Source organism: Pteropus medius, unplaced genomic scaffold (genome assembly GCF_902729225.1).
Source record: "Pteropus medius unplaced genomic scaffold, Ma_sr-lr_union100, whole genome shotgun sequence".
Classification (NCBI taxonomy): Eukaryota; Metazoa; Chordata; class Mammalia; order Chiroptera; family Pteropodidae; genus Pteropus; species Pteropus medius.
Genome location: NW_024346667.1, coordinates 1,369,248 through 1,386,402, shown reverse-complemented (window position 1 = coordinate 1,386,402; position 17,155 = coordinate 1,369,248). Strand labels below are relative to the sequence as shown.

General features: G+C 45.7%; 2 protein-coding genes across 3 annotated transcripts in view; both read left to right on the top strand.

Moving 5' to 3' along the window:
- Nucleotides 1-533: 533 nt before the first annotated feature.
- On the top strand, nucleotides 534-857 carry LOC120613172 (chromatin accessibility complex protein 1-like). Its single transcript, XM_039875766.1, has one exon. It carries the CDS (start codon nucleotides 534-536, stop codon nucleotides 855-857), a length of 324 nt encoding a protein of 107 aa, XP_039731700.1.
- Nucleotides 858-6,291: 5,434 nt separating this feature from the next.
- The window catches only part of MAML3 (mastermind like transcriptional coactivator 3), a 365,957-nt gene continuing 355,093 nt past the window's right edge, over nucleotides 6,292-17,155 (top strand). Inside the window, exon 1 of one of the 2 annotated variants that reach the window (XM_039875816.1) lies at nucleotides 6,292-7,550. In XM_039875816.1, the coding sequence (XP_039731750.1) occupies nucleotides 7,080-7,550 (471 nt within the window). In that variant the 5' untranslated portion in view covers nucleotides 6,292-7,079. The remainder of the gene's footprint in view (nucleotides 7,551-17,155) is intronic. The other variant, XM_039875815.1, reaches the window with a different exon arrangement.

Genomic DNA, 17,155 nt, shown 5'->3' with positions numbered 1-17,155 from the left:
GTTTGTTAGCATATGGAAAAAGCCTTGCCTAGGAGCTGACACGTGGCAATGGGTGTACCGTAAATATGAGCCCCTTCCCCATGCTGACAGAGAGCAGAGTGCAGTGTGAGATTCTGCAACAGGCTGGCCTGACTCCATCTGCCTCTCTTCCACCCCTATACCTCTCCAAGACAATTTATAGAATACCTCAAGCACCTGAGAAGCAGCATTTAAAAAAATAAGTCCCGTCTTACCATGATTTTCTTACACGGTAGTCAGATCGTCTCTGCAGCATGGCCCCCACAGCCCGCCTCTCCTCGGGGCCTCTGTCCAGGACCCGTCACAACGCCTTTTCCAACTTTGGTAAATTGTGAACCATTTACTCTCTCATTTCACTCATTCCCCAAACACAGTTACAGGCCAGGTCCTGTGTCAGGTCCAAACGCCAATAAAACACAAGCAAGGGATAAGCAGGTGAGCAGACAGTCGTAATGCAAAGATGTCTTTCTAGAAGAATGACTTCTGAGCTGAATTCCTTCTAAACACTGTCCGGCATGCAGGTCATCATGAAGCGCTCCCCTGAGGTGTCCAGCATCAACCAGGAGGTGCTGGTGCTCATGGCTAAAGCCGCCTTGGTCTTAGTTCAATATCTAGCCACTTATTCCTTCGGACGTGGCAGCGGAAAAGAAAAGAAAGCGTTCGCTTACAGTGATTCATCAAATACCGCGGAGGAGTCAGAAACTTCTCAGTTTCTCGCAGATATATTACCAAAGAAGATATTAGCTAGTGAATACCTGAAAATACTTAAGGAGCAGAGGGAAGAGGAAGAGGAGAATGCCAACAGCGATGACAGCGCTGAGGACGAAGCGGAATCCTAAACGGAAAAAGTGAGATCTGGGCAAAACGCTGTCATTTCACTTTCATAGAAATGTAGAATCTTAATATTAAAAAGAACCTTAGGAGCTTACTGCATGTCCTGTTCCTTCCGTAGGGTGTTCTTGGGGGTCAGACTGCCTGAGTTCAAATCCGACTCTGCCACTCTAAATCTGTGGTTTGTGGAAAACTCCTTAAAACATTCTGTGCTTCAGTTTCCTAACCAGTGAAGTGAGGGGCTAATAAAAGAACTTTATTAGATGGAATAGAGCAAGTTTTCAATGAATGTCGATCATTGAAATTATATCCTATGCTTTTGCTGGGTCACCGGTAAATGTTTATGAGAAAGTACAATTTATTCAGTTCTTTGATTATATATTAAATCATTGTTTCTAAAGGTAACAGTTTGCCTGCTGATATGCTTCCAGTAAATCAAAGACTTTATAAATATTTCCCCCAAATTTTAGAAGTCTTAAACATCTAACATGGAAGCCAGACCTTGTTCAAGGCAGATGCCTCATTATATCAAATTATTTAGCACTGAGAGCAGAGGTTTATGTGAAACAGAACGAACGGCTTTTAAAAAATTTGTCTACCGTGGACTTTAGATAACCTTTGTCCTAATCACCACAAAACGATTACATATATATATTAAAAAACGTGAACGAGAAAATAAACTCTATTAATTCATATTCCTCTCAAAATTTATGACATGGTCTAGAGCTCAGTAAACCCCTTCTTAATAAAAAGTGAAAATTAATAATGTAAACAGGGCCTTGTTAGGAATATTTAAATACTTAAGGAAACAAACTTTTGAAACACTCGTGGTCCACAGGGGATGTCACCTATGATCAGTTCGTTTACTAGGGTAGAAGGAGCTCATTAAAATAGCTCCAAGAGGCCAGTTATAGTAGACAGAGTACATGCTTCAAAAGTAATGAAACTCTACATCTTTAAAGATATTAGATAATTAAGATTTTCAGTTAAATAAATCTGACCTTTCCCCCCTAATAAAGAAGTTTTACTACACAGAGATAGATATTAATACAACATACTCAAAGTACCGATGTCAAAAAGGCTGGTCAAATTCATTCTTCTGGGATTTTTGCCTCTGTGTTGCTTTCCCACTACTTAAAGATCACAATTCAACACACCCAGTTAAGGTTAGGGAACGGCCCTGAGCCCCAGGTGCTAGTTAGTGATTCTGGCACTTAGGCAGAGCAGATGGTCAGGGGAGTGTGTTCTTCGTCACAGGCTCCTGCCCAGGCAATGGTTGTGAACTTAAGTGGATTTACAACTGCCTTCGAATTTTTTTCTCTCCTACGCTGAGCTTTCTATAGTGTGTTTCATTCTGTGGGACATGACAGGATTTGGGCAATGCTAGGTTAAAGAAAGTTAAACATGCTTTGCTTCAAGATTTCTTGTGGCCTTCAAAGTGATAATGAATCTTTGAGAGAGAGAGAGAGAGAGAGAGAGAGAGAGAGATGTGGCACAGATCATTTCCTCAACTTAATTGGCTCAGAAGCCTTTCTAGAAAATATTAGAATGCATCTGCTGCATTGGCAAAGTAAAAAGTGTATAAATCAGCTTTAGTCCTTTCAATGGCAGCATTGTCCCAAAGACATAGTCTAAACTTTCTGGACAGCCTTGGAGGATCTGGCTCCAGCTTATCTCCCCAGCCTCGGCCTCATTTCTCTTCACACCCTCTCACACTCACGCCCATGTGAGAGGAAACCTTCCTGTGGATCTGTTGGAACAATAGGCCTCAGGGCCTTGCTCTGGCTGCTTCCTAGCGCCCCAACCTTCGCTTGGCTTACTTTTACCCAGTTTTCAGAGTGAGTTCTGGAGAAGCCTTCTTAGACCTCCAAGCATGCACTCCGAGCTCCTTTTACGTGTTCCCATACACACTCCATCTTAGTCCCATCACTGCATACCCTATCCCGAGTCTGGCTGGCCATCGTTTTAGATCAGGGCTGTGTTCTACATGCTGTTTTGTTACACTCCCTGTGCCTACCACGGGTGCCTGGCACACAGAAGGCCATAACTATTTTTGTGGAATTATTATAGACAGTTAAGGGCACACCCCGCTGCTGCTAGTAAATCAGAACTGCCTGGGCCCACTCTGTGGGCGTATATAAAGGTTTGCTTACCTGTACGTTGGTAGCAAAGGGTTCCTACCCTATCTTAGTCACCAAGTATCTTAGGGTACAATTATGAACCTAGTTCTCTTCATCCACATTAATAGGGAAGCAGAAGTGGCTCATCCACTGAAATTTCTATACAAAGACCTTTTTCATAACACTGGGACCCTGGGCCCTAATATATGGACATGGGAGGATGATGCAGAGTTGGCTTAAAGAGAATCTAGTTCAACTCCTTAGTACTGCCAACTTTGGCCCGGAGCCAGAGCCTCAGGACAACCTGAGACAGGTACTTATTCATCAAGCCCTTCTTCTCTGTGGCAACCAGAGAGGTATCATCAAAGTCTAGGCAGGGATTCACCTACGTAATTTCTTTCTCATCGCTGCTATAGCACCTCAGATTTCTTTGCCATTCCAGAGCAACAGCACTGATGATGTGTCTCTAGCTCTGATCTGGAAGTTTTGCTCCACAGCAGACTCACAGATGGTCATGCTATCACAGCACTTGATAGGGAGAAGAGGCTAAAATTGCTTCCCCAGAACTTGGACCTCTCTGTGACTTTCAAGGTGTTCTTTAGTATGGTGACCAACAAAGCTGGCAGCCTTACAGGAATATATCATGAGAGTCTCGAAGTAGCCGGTGTGTAAAGGCTTCTGACCTTCTTCCAAGGTCACTGGAGTAGACCCTTTCAAATTCAGGGTGACTGGCCTATGCTGCAGAAGATCCAAGTCTCGTCCATTTCCTGCTTCTTTCTTCTAATCCTGCACAATTAGGATGGGGTTTCTGTATGTCACAGCAGAGTACTGCGCAGACCACCACACAGTTTTACAGTCCTTCCTGTCCCCAAGTTTTGGTCTTGGAGCTTGTGGCCACTCCTACCCTCTTGATGAGGTAAAAGATGGGTGCCTGTGTGTGTGTATACATATGAACAGCCAACCTTTCTTTTCTGTAGGGTCTACTCATGCACTCACCTCGGGCAGCAAACTATCCTGTGGTTGTGCAAGAATAGTTTCATTTATCATTGGGGAGCTCTGGGGTAAAGCCATTGAATGTGCTCCTCCGCCCGCTGGTCCCCCCATGAGAAGGATGCAAATTCTTATTCTTGTGTATTTTTGGTCACTCTTTATGAGAGGAGAGGCAAGCAGCTTGATGGGAATGAATATTGCTACTATTGTTGTATTATTATTATTTTTTTCCAGAATGGCAAACTCTCAATGAAAAATTAAAGTCAGTCAAATGAAAAAGCTAGAATTAGAACCCAAGTCTCAAAACTGAAGACCCGGTGTTCAAGACCCTCAAACTTGCTGCCTCTGTAAATCAAATCATTGTCTTGTGTGGGTGATGTAGGCACGACGGGTAGGAGGAGGGATAAGAATCAAAGTATAGTGATGAGAGAGCAGACTGAATGCAGACCTACTCTTTATGGGGAAGCCATGTATTTCCTGAATTAATAGAGATATTATTTAGTGAATACTGTGACTTCACAAAGGTCACTTGGCGAAGTCACAATTTTTTATAATTTTCTCTATTTTTATGATCTAATCCGACTTCTTGCTATTAAACTAATTCAGTTTAATTTTCTAACATACTTGGAGGGGCAGTGGCGATACAGAAAATTATATGTCACCTAACCCTCTGAAAAAGTATGGCAACTTTGATGAAAGATACTCTCTCACACTAGTTTCTCTACTAAGAGGTAACCTCACACCATGTTAATCAACATTTCGCTGCCCATTTTACCATGTAATCCAGTGGATGTTAAAGATAATAGTTCACCATATAGACCTGATTAATTGAAGAAAAATATAGCTTCTTAATGCTGACATTATGAGGTTAGAAATAGCATCCTATGCTAATCTGCAATGCCAAGAAATGAAGATGGTTTAAATCAGATCTCATGACTAATGCATGAGATCCAAAGTTCTTTTATTCCTGGCTATTTTAGAAAACTGGGGTGTATTTTTACCCTAAAAACTAATTCCGTAACATTTATTGAGATAATACAAAATGCCTTATTATTAACAGCACACAATCAAGATTTTGTTCTACTGATGATCACAGAAATGTTTCCCCATTTTAATTTTTTAAAAAACTTTGCAACCGATTAAGTTCAGATAGAAGGATATTATATCTGATCCTTAATTGTTGTTATTGTTGTTTTTTAAGTCACTATCTGGAAAGCTGAAGAGTTTAGATTGTTCGCTGTGGTCACTATTCCATTTTAATTGTACTTGTGAATTCAGTGAAACAGAAAGAAATATATCTAGCAATAAAGTAAGCCTGTTATTTTTGCTTGTTTTTGTTTCGGTCATGACAAACTGTGAAATGCTTTGTTTTTCCTATAGTTCTGGTGCGTGAAATCTGCGATCTTTCCACTTGATTTAGGAAGGACCCTTAATTACTGCTGTCATTAGCACCTAGTGTTCAAAACAGTGTTAAAATGTCCTGTTGGTCTCACCTCCAAGTCCCCGCTTGCTTTATTTTAATTTTTTTTCCAAAGGTAAGTAAAACAATAATTGCCTTAATAACAATCATTATGTATAGCGAATTAAATAATATTCCAAGATTTTTGGTGCCCATTTTTTTTCAGAATTCAGCATTTGTGTGTTAAGACTGGCCCACAGTTTGAACAAGTGTCCATAAACAGGGTTATTACTAGCGAAGACTTATTACCTGGGTTTTAAAAACAAGTCATTCATTTGCCTTTTTCTTTCCACATGGATAGGGATGACAGAAAACTGCTGTGAAGCTTCAATGTTTCTGCCTGGTCATGCACAGTTCTGCAATATAATGCATAAATGTATAACAACAACTTGGGCTTGCTTGATACCTCTCTTGGAATAGGGAAATCCAGCTAGGCGCTTCCATGTGCCTCCCCCACCCCCCACTCCCGCGCGCGCGCGCGCGCACGCACGCGGACACACAGACACGCACACACACACACACGCACACACACCCCAGTTCAAAAGTTGATTCATTCCCGAGATCCCCCAGAATCTTCCTTTTTCTCTTTTCTGGCAGCTCCGGCTTGCCAGTCTGGCTAGTAGTGAGCTTGGGGGCGTGGGAGGGGCGGGGAGCGCGAGGCGAGGGAGGAGGGAGCCGGGTGCTGGTGCGTGCCGCGCCCGCTCCTGCCGGGTGAGAGTCCGGGCCGGGTTTTGCGCCGTGTCCCGGGGCTTGTCTCACGGCCTCCAGCCGCCGCCGCTGCCGTGTTTACTGAGCTCGCGCGTCCTGATATCACTCCGCTGGCATGGAGGAGGAGGAGGAGGTGGAGGAGCGAGAGGAGGAGGAGGAGGCGGCGGCGGCGGCGAGCAGTTGATCATTGTGATGGTGGCAGGAGCAGCGGCGGCAGCGGCAGCCCAGCCGAGCGTTAGGGGCTGCTCTCCGCGCGGCGTTTTGCAAAGGACTTCACCGATCTACTTTTGCAGTCGCCTCGGACTGTCCATGTGTTTACTTCCCCCAGCCCGAGGATTCGATATCTAGGTTCCTGTGAAATGCAACTGAGCAGCCAAAGTACTTTGAGAACACGGGGCGGCATAAACACCAAAACTTTTTTGTGGAAGGAAAATGCAATAAGCAAGCTTGCCGTTTTCCGATGCGGTGTGGAGTGAGTGTGTGTCGCGCGTGTCCGCACTGGAGGCATATGCTTGTGTGTGTACATGGGGTGTGTTTTTCGGTACGTAGGGAGAAAATGCTTGCCAACCACCGGAAATCTCCTGGAATTTATTAGAAAATAATGGATTATAAAAAGAAGGCAGGCGAGGAGCGGATCTCCCCTTGAGTTGCAACCCGATTTGCTGCTGGCTCAGTTTGTTGATTCTTTTTGTCGATAGGTGTCTGATGGCATTCTGATCCCCCCTTTTTTCTCCTTGAGCTTTACAGTTTAAAAGAAAAAGGGAAACAAAAAAAACCCACCCCCAAATCTCTCCTCCTTTTTTTTTCGCCCCGTCGGGATCGCTGTTTCCATCCATGTGCTTGCGTCTCCCCCGCGTTCCACTTAAACTATTTTAATCCTTGGACCCAAGGAGGAGGCTGATAGGGAGGTGGATAAAAAAAGTTCTTCCAAAATAGTGTGCCCGGGGAGCAGGATGGGGGATTTCGCAGCCCCCGCTGCTGCCGCGAATGGCAGTAGTATTTGCATCAACAGTAGCCTGAACAGCAGCCTCGGCGGGGCCGGGATCGCTGTGAATAATACTCCCAATAGTACTCCAGCTGCTCCGAGTAGCAATCACCCCGCTGCCGGCTGCGGCGGCGGCGGCTCCGCGGGCCCCGGCGGTGCCTCGGCGGCGGTTCCCAAGCACAGCACGGTGGTGGAGCGGCTCCGCCAGCGCATCGAGGGCTGCCGGCGGCACCACGTCAACTGCGAGAACAGGTACCAGCAGGCTCAGGTGGAGCAGCTGGAGCTGGAGCGCCGGGACACCGTGAGCCTCTATCAGCGCACCCTGGAGCAGAGGGCCAAGAAATCCGGCGCCGGCACCGGCAAGCAGCAGCACCAGAGCAAACCCCAGCAAGATGCGGAGGCTGCCTCGGCGGAGCAGAGGAACCACACGCTGATCATGGTGAGGGCGCGCGCGCGTTGGGGGTTGGGGGCGTGGAGCTTCTTACATGGGGGACAGGGTCTGATTTGCACGGTGAGTGAGGTGGGTCGAAGCCGAAGGGTTAACGTCAACTTTTCGGAGGGAAGAGCTGCCGTCGCCGCTACCTGTTAATCTGTCAGCGGTTGTCAAATTTGGGGAAGAGGGGGCGAGAGGGGAGAAGCCAGTCACGACTGCGAGGGGCGGAGGGAGCCCGGAGGAGCGGCAGAGAGAGGCACTGGAAAAGTTTTTTTCCCCCTCTCCCTTTCTTAGAGACTGATTTGAAAAAGAGTGAACCCAGAGTTGGAACCTCGCTCCTCCTCTTCACCACTCCCACCCCACCCCACCCTTCTCGGTGCTGCCTTGCGTCCCCAGACGCGTTCCCTCTCGCCCACCCCTCTCCGCACATCCGCCGGGTGCGGGGGTGAAATTGATGCTGTCGCAGATTCTGGGCGGGCACCGGGCCCTCATCCCCCCGAGGGAGGAGGGAGAAGCAGGAGGTTCTCGCCTCCTCTCCCCGGCTCACCCCCCTTTGGGCTGAGAAAGTCTGAGAGTTTTGTGAATGAACTTTGAAGTGGATGAGAAGCGAGCGAGGGTGGCTCGGCGCGCTCGTTCGCGGGAGCGCGCGCGGATGCGGGGCGCGTGTGCGCTCCTCCGCCGCTGGAGACCCGGGGCCGGCTCGGCAGGTGGAGCGGCGGGAGGGTCGAGGGGGGAGCGGCCGGCGGGGGTGGGAGTGGAGAGCTGCGCCCTCGGCCTGCGCCGAGCCCCCGCCACGCAACTTCACTGGGGATCGTGTCCCCTCCTCCTCTTAAACTTGCGTGCACCGAGTCGTCTCCCTTTCGCCCCCGCCCCACTCCCCGCCAACTTTCTAGCCCCATCTAATCAGCCCGGAGGAGTGGATGGTAGCAAAGAGCTGAAACAGGCTTAAATGGCTGGGTGGGTGGGTTCGAGGTAGGCTGAGCAGCCAATGGCTTAACTTCTCGGAGAGGAAGGGGCAGTTCCCACCCCGTAACCCTGAGGGTAGAATCCTTTCTCTTATCTCCTCTCTCCGGTTCTTCTACTTTCCTTTCGGGGTGGGGGGAGGCCGGAAGCTTGGGAAAGGTGTCTGCAGCCCCCTCCCCCCAACCTCCGCCCGAGTCAGTGCGACGCGTCTGTGCGGGGTCGGCGGGCGGTGGGAATCGGCGAGCGCCGAGCGCCTTCGCCCGTTCTCCTGGCACACCGCACCACGATCGGCGGCGCAGGGCCCGGCGCGGGCGGCCCTCGCGGTGTGCGGTGGATAATCGCGCACGTCCGTGGTCGGGAGTCATCGGCGCCGGGGGTAGTGCGGTGCCGCCGCGGGCTTGCGCCGGGCGCTCGGTGACAAAGAGCCGGCTTGGGGGAGGGGAAGAGGCGAGGCCGCTGCGCTCGCTCCCCACCCTCTCCACCTCCCCCGCCCTGCACGTGAAGAGGAACAATTTGTTTATCTTGGGCTTCAAGAATCCTGCCCTCCTCCCCGTTCTCCGAGGCCGCCCAGCCCCTCCTCCTTCCCTTCCCTGCTCGCCGCGATCCTGCCCAGTCCCGCCGGCAGCACCGCCCTCCTCCCTTTCCTCCTCCCCTCCTCTTCCTCCAGCCCGCCTTCCCCCTCCCTTCTGGGACGCGACCGTGGGGGAGGGAGCGGGAAACGCTTTGTCCGCCTCGCGGCCCAGCTCAGCCCCGGAGGCCGCGGGCTGGGAGGGGCGCGGCCCCCCGCCGCCCCGCTCCCCCCCGCCGCGGAGCCGGCCCCGCGCGCGAAGAAGAGGCGGACTCGGTTTTGAGCAAGAGCGGGTGTCACAGAGTCGGGGAGGGTGGTTCTCGCTTTACAAACAGGAAGCCGAAAACCGCTGGCACACTGTAGCTTTTTTGATTGTACCCGGAGGCGGGGCCAGCCCTGCGTCTTGCCTGTATCTCCAGCGCCCTTCTTGTTACCTATTCCTCCCTGCCCCCTCCGGCGCTCTTCCGCGTATCGGGAGACTGACTTTGCGGACCTGAGACAAGCAGGTTTTGAGGGGCACTGAGGATTCCGTCCTTGCCTACTCCGCGCCCTCTTTCATGTGTACACCCCACGCTCACAGATGGCGCAGAAATGGGCTGCTTTCGTGAGGCTCCCAAACCTCGGTACCACGGACTCCCCCCCGACTTTCCGGGATGGAGGGCCGCCGTGGCCTGACCTCGCCAGTTGGGCACCGCTGGAACAAAAGCCAGCACCGTTCTCAGTGCCCGGTAGCTTTTCATCGCGGGCCGACAGCGGTAGAGTTTGCGGCCAGAAAGTTTTGCTGTTCGGGTCGTGTTCTCTCCAGGGTGCCACATCGGCCCTCTGCGGGACTAAGGGGAGGCCGCGGTGTGCGCACGCCTGGGTTCTAATACTATCCGTAGGTGGAAGCAAGCCCAGGATCCTGACCTTACCTGGAAGGAGATAGCGAGCCTCAGCCAGAGCTTACTTTTGAAAATGAAAAGATACTGCTTACTTGAATGGACGAGACATAAGCTGTAAACTTCATAGTTTAGCAAGTTAACAGATAAACTTGAAGAATGACTGCCTGAAAATAACAGTTTAAAATCAATTTTGTGACAATTTACCCTATTCATTAGACTGATGTAAACGTCAAGGCTATGCTGAATGGGAGTATATTCCAGCTTCAACTGTATTTCGTGTATGCATCGCCCACAGATACCAGTGGGAAGTATGTGTGACGAGTGTAATGAAAATAAACAGCCTTAAATCTTAAGTATAGAGTTGCATTCTATGTACCACAAAAAGGAAAGAAAAGTTAACGTCATCCTTTACTAGTTATTTTTCTTTTAAACATAATTAGCTTAAAAATTCACGTTGGCCCCTGAAAGGACAGGGTATTTTAACTTAACCTTTGTGTGAGATAAAATCTTGAAAACCGGTTGCAAAGAAAATGTTGATCTTGATTTTCTTGAATTGGCTGCTGGATTATAGTTGTGCTCTGGTAGGGCACAGAGCAATTATATTTAGTTCTCAGATTGGGCCCTCTCTTTGGAAAGCCCTAAAGAAAAGCAATAATCAACCAGAGCCAAATAATAATAATGATGATGATAAAAATAAAGACGAATAGGATTCTTTTCTGTTTTATTGCTATTGTTTACCTTCATAGGGCCAATATGTCCAAAGTACTAAATATCGATTGGTTCTCTCTCTGCCTGGCTTCGGTTAAGAAGGCTGTCTAATCAGGGCTTTACCTCTTTTGATTTGTTTTCTTATCTTACACGTTTACATCCATAGGCATGAAAAACAACAACAAGCAAACAAAAAGCAGGGTGGTGAGGTGGAATAGAAATCTCCCTTGGCTCCAGACTGCTGGGCGGGGCCTGGGTTTGTGTGGGTCTCTAATATCCCTCCCTGAATGCTGGAGATCAGGGAGCCCAGGCCCGGGCGGAAGCTGCATTACCTCCGGTAGTTCTGAACCTGTAGTCAAAGGATATGCCACCCCCCACCCCATACTTGTTTATACAGATGTTTATACAGTTAAGTTTAGGACTGGGGCCCCCTACCCCCCACCCCGCCATGATTTGTATTTGTAGGACAACACTATTGAATTCACCTATTGGAGAGTCTCATTTGGAAACGGGCCTTTTCCTAAAATAGTTTTAATTATTTGTGGTAACAGGGGGAGACATTATTCATTCTATGTACTTGGAACTGAAATTCCACTTCAATTTTATGGTATACTCCAAGTGACAAGTTCTTCTTCAAGCCAAAGATAGATTGACTTGACCAAAGTGTAGTCAGTCATTCAGGCACACCAAAAAGCATGACAGTACTGTCTTCAGAAATTCAAAATGGTGGTAATCTGCCTTGACCTCAGTAAATCCCATGTTTTCACCACTGTTTCACTGTATAGCACCATTATAATTTTAAGAGTGTGCTTAATTTATACACAGCTTACAGACTGCATAAATCCAGGTGATTTCTGGTCTGAAGAGTTTATCACTTATAAAATTCATTTGATAATAAGCATATTAATTACTGAGTATTGGAGAAAACTGTTCTATCCAGAAGGTTCTCATCCATTGCTGGAATAGACCCCGGAAATATCAACATAATCAGTCCATCGCTAAACCTCCTTATAAATGAATCTGATTTCCCATTTCTTATCCTGTTGAAGGCAAATTACTGGCTCCAGGGTTTTGGGCAAGCTTGTAATGTCAAACCATTTGTAAATCTTACCTGTGAACCCTTTCATTGGTTTCTGTTCTACTGCTATCCTGGGTGACAAGATTGACAGGTGTCTCTTGAAAAGCCTTCCATAGCCCACACCGGGTGTGCCTTAAGTTTGTGAAAAACTTTGTGAACTTTCACATCTCTGTACTTCCCAAGTGTTTGTCTTTTCTTTTAATTTTCAAAAGCATTTTTTTAAAAAAAATAAAGCTCTAATACGTATTGGTTATATTATTTATGTTCTTTGTGGTGCATTTTATTTAGTACTGGGCAGCCAGCGATCAGAAAAGCAGAAGCACAGTTAATCATTAGTCATAATCTCCAAAATGCTCTCAGGCTGAGTTCATTCCCAGGGAAAGCTGAGTTTTCAGGCAGGTAGTATATGTGACCCTCCATTCTATACTGTCTCATTAGAATTGTAAGGGCAAGCTTTAGGATCTTTGTAGGTTTTCTGCTGCCTTATATGAGGAAAATAAATAGTTCAGGTACACGGTTTACTGATATTTCTACAAGAAGGATGAGGATTTTAAACATTAAAATAGTTAGAGTTATTTTCTAAAATACTTCTCGGTGACCAAGAGGCAACTGTTGCATTTTCTTGAGAGGATTCTTCCATTGATTGAGAAGAACGAGGGATCCTGATACCTATCTCTTATCTCTTTCTCTGCCCCTCCCCCACGCCTTAGTGCCGCTAACACAGAAGGAAGCGAGCTAGTATAATGAACCATTTTACACATTACACAGCAATTCTTGGACACATTTGAAGCGCTCGTATTTAATGTCATTCATGGAATTATATTTGCGATTAGAGCTCTGTGTTTGTTAATTAGCAGTCCTGTACTATATTCTTGAGCTTAGGGTGGCCAAATTCTGTCATCTTTTTCCACATGACCCATCATAGAGAACTGTGAAATCAATCAGATATCAAAATCTTATAAAGAGGGACATATTTAAAACTCGGTCCCAAGATTTTCATATCTGCCTTTTAACTCTCCCAACTAGCTCTGCATTTTTCAGTCAGCTATTCAGAGCTGATTATTGAGTGTTCGGGTCCTGTAGCTTCTTGCTTTGTTTGTCCTTCCGCCTCCTGCTGCCAGCCTTTTGGTCTTTTCACTGATCTTTAGCACCTTTACCAAAGAGTGGGAAGAAACATTAAGAGAAATTTAATTTTGGTGCTTCCTACTCTCATAACTAATGAAACAGTGGGGTAAGATACCATCTATTTTGGTTGAATTATGGATTTGATTTTGCATATCGTTTACTCATCATTACCACAAATAATAGAAAAATAGACTGAATTTAAAAATTGTATTCATTCCATCAACAATATTGGTACATGGTCCCTAGTGCTTCATAGAAGAAAATGCTACACTCTCTTTCTTATACTCTAGACTTTTTGGCAATGTGAGTTCTTTGTAGATTTTCAGTATTCTAGCTAGGTTTAAGAGGATAACTGGTTTTTCGTTTGTTAGTTTTTCATCAGCGTTAGGCTTGATGCCAGTGACATCTCAACAGCTTCAGGTTGCGTTACATCCCTTTTTCATGTCAATTTAAGTAAAATAATATGCTTTCCTTTTCTTTCAAATTAATTTGTCATTGGTGTCTGCCCTGAAAAAGTGACTTACAGATGACAGTTTCAAAGTTATAGGACCCCCCCCAATTATGTTTTCATTAAAAATGCAGCATGCTTTTCAGACGGACATTACAAAAATTCATTATTCATGTTTGTGAGCTGGATGTGTAACTTCTGAAAGTCAACCCTCAGCAAGAACTGATTCATATTCCTTAACGTAAAAAAAAAAAGTTTTCATGTTCAAGTCTAAGAAAGTTTAAAGAACTAAAGAAATAAGGTCAGGTAAAATTACTCAGAAGAGTTGAGGGTCTGCAGTATAATAAATACTCCAAGATCATAGGGTTCCATTCAGAGAAGGAGCACACGCATTTTTTTAAAACCCTACCTGGATGTTCCATCTGTTAAACAGTTGAGGGGCTTTTGAGGTGTGGATAAGCAACTCCGTTTGAGAAAGAAGCACAGCATTTCCTTAGGGCCAAATGCACACATGCATGGAAAAAAGAAATTACTACTGTGGCTCATGTTTTTTAAGGCAAGCTGTGTATACACCTCTTGGGGGAATTTAATAAAAATCTCCAAAGGCTTGCAGTACTTCTTCTGACATAAGGAAAGTGATTCCCAAATAATAATTTAGATACTCCTTTTTAATTATATTGGACCTCCCATGGCTTGGAATGACCTTTATGCTGAGGTAGAATCTTAAAATAGGAGTAACTAATATTCATCCTCTTTAGCAATGGCGCAACAACTGTAGAAAACTTAAGTGAGATATTTAAATTTTAACTAACAACCTCCAGAATTTCCTTTTTAACTCCTTTAATCTCCATCCTGTTGGGTAGAATCTGGTTGTGTCATGTTTCCTGTTACGAGCTCTCTAGTCCAACTATATAAGCCTTTACTTGTGCATGTGAAGACGTTACTAGGATACGTCACCGTATGTCTCTCCTTCCCCCTCAGAATACCATTCTCCACCTCCCGAAAACTCAGGTCTGGACAGGTGCTTCTTTCCCTTCAAAGGAAAAGGCTGAAATGCCGTGAGACTATTTGTGCAGATTCAACCTGGGTCGCAACTGTGACTTGAAAGGATTGCACGGCTCTAAAAGACAAGCTCTGTAGTGCCCTTTATTCTCACAGTGGTTGGTTATTTTCTTTCTTTGATTATTTGTTAGATGCCGAAAGTAGCTCAGTGATTGAGAATGAATCTAAAGGGACTGGTACCCAGTAAAGGGCTCTGAGGAACTAGTAATAGGTAGGATAGGAGCAGCCAAAGGCGCTGAGGACTTTGCGTCACCCAGAATGGGAGGCGAGGGGAGAGACATGAGAGAGATGCTCGATTTTGCTCATTTGTGGTAAACAGTGTCCTGCTGCCTTGGGAGTTGACGGAAGTAAAGTATGCTTTTTGTAGTCTATTCTGAACCAACAGACCTTACTAAAAGGCAAATATGTATTTTCCAGAGCTGATGGCAATATTGTTTGTATGTGGGAAAACAAAGTCATGTTCCTAAAATATTTCCGTGCTCTCTTAAATAATTACTACTGCCGTTGGAAGGGATTTGCTACGGGTTTTCTTTAAATCAGTGATTTTCATTCAGCGGAGATTTTGTCCACTTCACACCCCTCTGAAACATTTGGCAACGTTGGGAGACATTCTGGTTGTCACGCCTGGAGGGGCATCTACCGCTGTCCTGTCCGGTGGGTAGAGATGCTGCCCGGCGTCCTGCATGCAGTCCGCCCACCACAAAGGATTCCCAGGGGGGGGTCCCAGTATTGGTGCTGCCGTTGACAAACCCTGGTTAATGAAGGAGCTCCCCTAGAAAGTTGAAAACACACAATGGGGCTTTACTTACAGCTTTCCAAAACACTCGTCACTGAAGGAGCGGTGGGATAAGGGGTGCCTCCACGCGGTGCGGGGTGCCTCCACGCGGTGCAGAGCGCCGGGGAAGAAGGTAAAGCGCTGCCGTGTCACATTCCAGCTCCAGCCACGTGACAGGCTGGCTTTGCCTGTCATAATTGTCTGCCTCTGTCTCCTTGCCTGTCAGGAAGGGGAACAGTAGTCTTTCTTACCTAACTGAATGGTCGTCAGGCTCAAACGCATTCGTGTGTAGGAAAGGGTCCCAAGGCCTTGGTGGCACTGTACAGACGCTTGGCCTATTTTTATGAATTCCTTTCATACCCCTTCCTTTTTGCCTGCTGCCCTAGTGCATCCTTAAAGTTGAGTGACTCGAGGCATATTTCACTCATGCATCAAACCAAGGTCTCATGATTAGGGAGTGAGCAACCGGTTCATATTAGACGCTGCTTCTCGGCTCTGGGGAGACGGTGGCCTCCTCGCTCTCAATGGACTGTCACAGCAGGGCACGTTTGCACGATTTGGTTAGCTGTATGAAACGGTCGTTGTGGTTCTATGAGAAACATGTTCATGAAAGTCATCAATAAACGAACATTTAGGAAAAGCCTAAGGGTGCTAAACACTTTGTGTCTTCTTGTAAACTTTCTGTAGCTATAGCTTTTCTTGCATTGTTTTCTATAATATTTATTTCATTGTTTTTCAAATAATATCACTTTGTTGGGGGAGAGGGTTAGTTGACATGGTAGAGAATAAAACGAAAGTATGGCTGTTAAAAATGAGGCGGATGATCGTCTTTCCTTCCCTTTTTTTGACTTGGTGGCATTTGTAGCACCAAGATCATGGCTTGACATCAGGCTTTTAGAGGAAATTAGACAAAGAAGAAAGCACTGAAAAAGAAGCAAGCAAGAAGGTGCGAGGACTCAACCATGTCACATGAAGAACAGTTGGAAGACCTGAGGTGTTTAGTCTGATTCGGAGGAGGATATTGTTGCTTGCTTATAAGTTTGAAGGGCTGTCATATGAAGAAAGGGTTAGATGTGCTCTTTATGGCCTCAAGGAGATAAAGTTAGGATCACTGGCTGGCACTTATTAGGAGCTAGGTTTGTTTTAATATTTAAAAAACCCCCACAATTATATGAAAATTAGTATTAAAAAAAACCCCACGATTATATGAAAATTAAAGCTGTTCCAAGGTGACATGCGCTGTTTTGATGAGTGAAAATGTTTCAGTAAAAGTTGTTCGATTGGCCGAAATGTTGCAGAAGGGATTACAACATCTTCTTTTTTAAATTATAAAACTTTTAAACAGTTTATAGGAGTACAAGGACTTTGTCTCTTCATCATATGTCTTCGTGTCTAGGAAAGGATCTGCCTGTGTATAGGAGGGACGCTAAATACTCGTTGAATAAATTGCTAATTGTAAGGGAGATTAAGAATGACTTAATTCCTCTCCTTCACTGTTACTCTACTTCTTAGAAGTTACTGTGGTTTAGAATATCTCCAGACCTTCTTCTGTTTGCTTACATATATGGTAAATATTCTATATTATCTAGAATGTGCTAATTTTTCCCTCATAAGTGAAATATTATACCTATGGTTCTCAGATCTACTTTTTCCATATACTGTATTTTGGAGATTTGTCCAAGTTAATACACATAGATCCTCAACTCATTCTTTTTAACCGTTAGGTAGCATTCCATAATATGAACATTCCATGATCGGTTAAATGATCCCCTGTTGTTAGACACATTGGTAGCTTCTCATCTTTTGCCAATTTAACATTAAGGCAGTGAACATCCTTTTCCATATTTCCCTTGTACACATGTGAGCATTTCTGTGGCACAGATTTGGACTTCTTTCTATATGTGTAGTATGTGTAAATAGAAAACATTGGCCAAGAAAATCCCCTTAATCAAATATGGATGAATATAGCACCCGAATCTTACTACAGTCCATTTTAGGGCAAG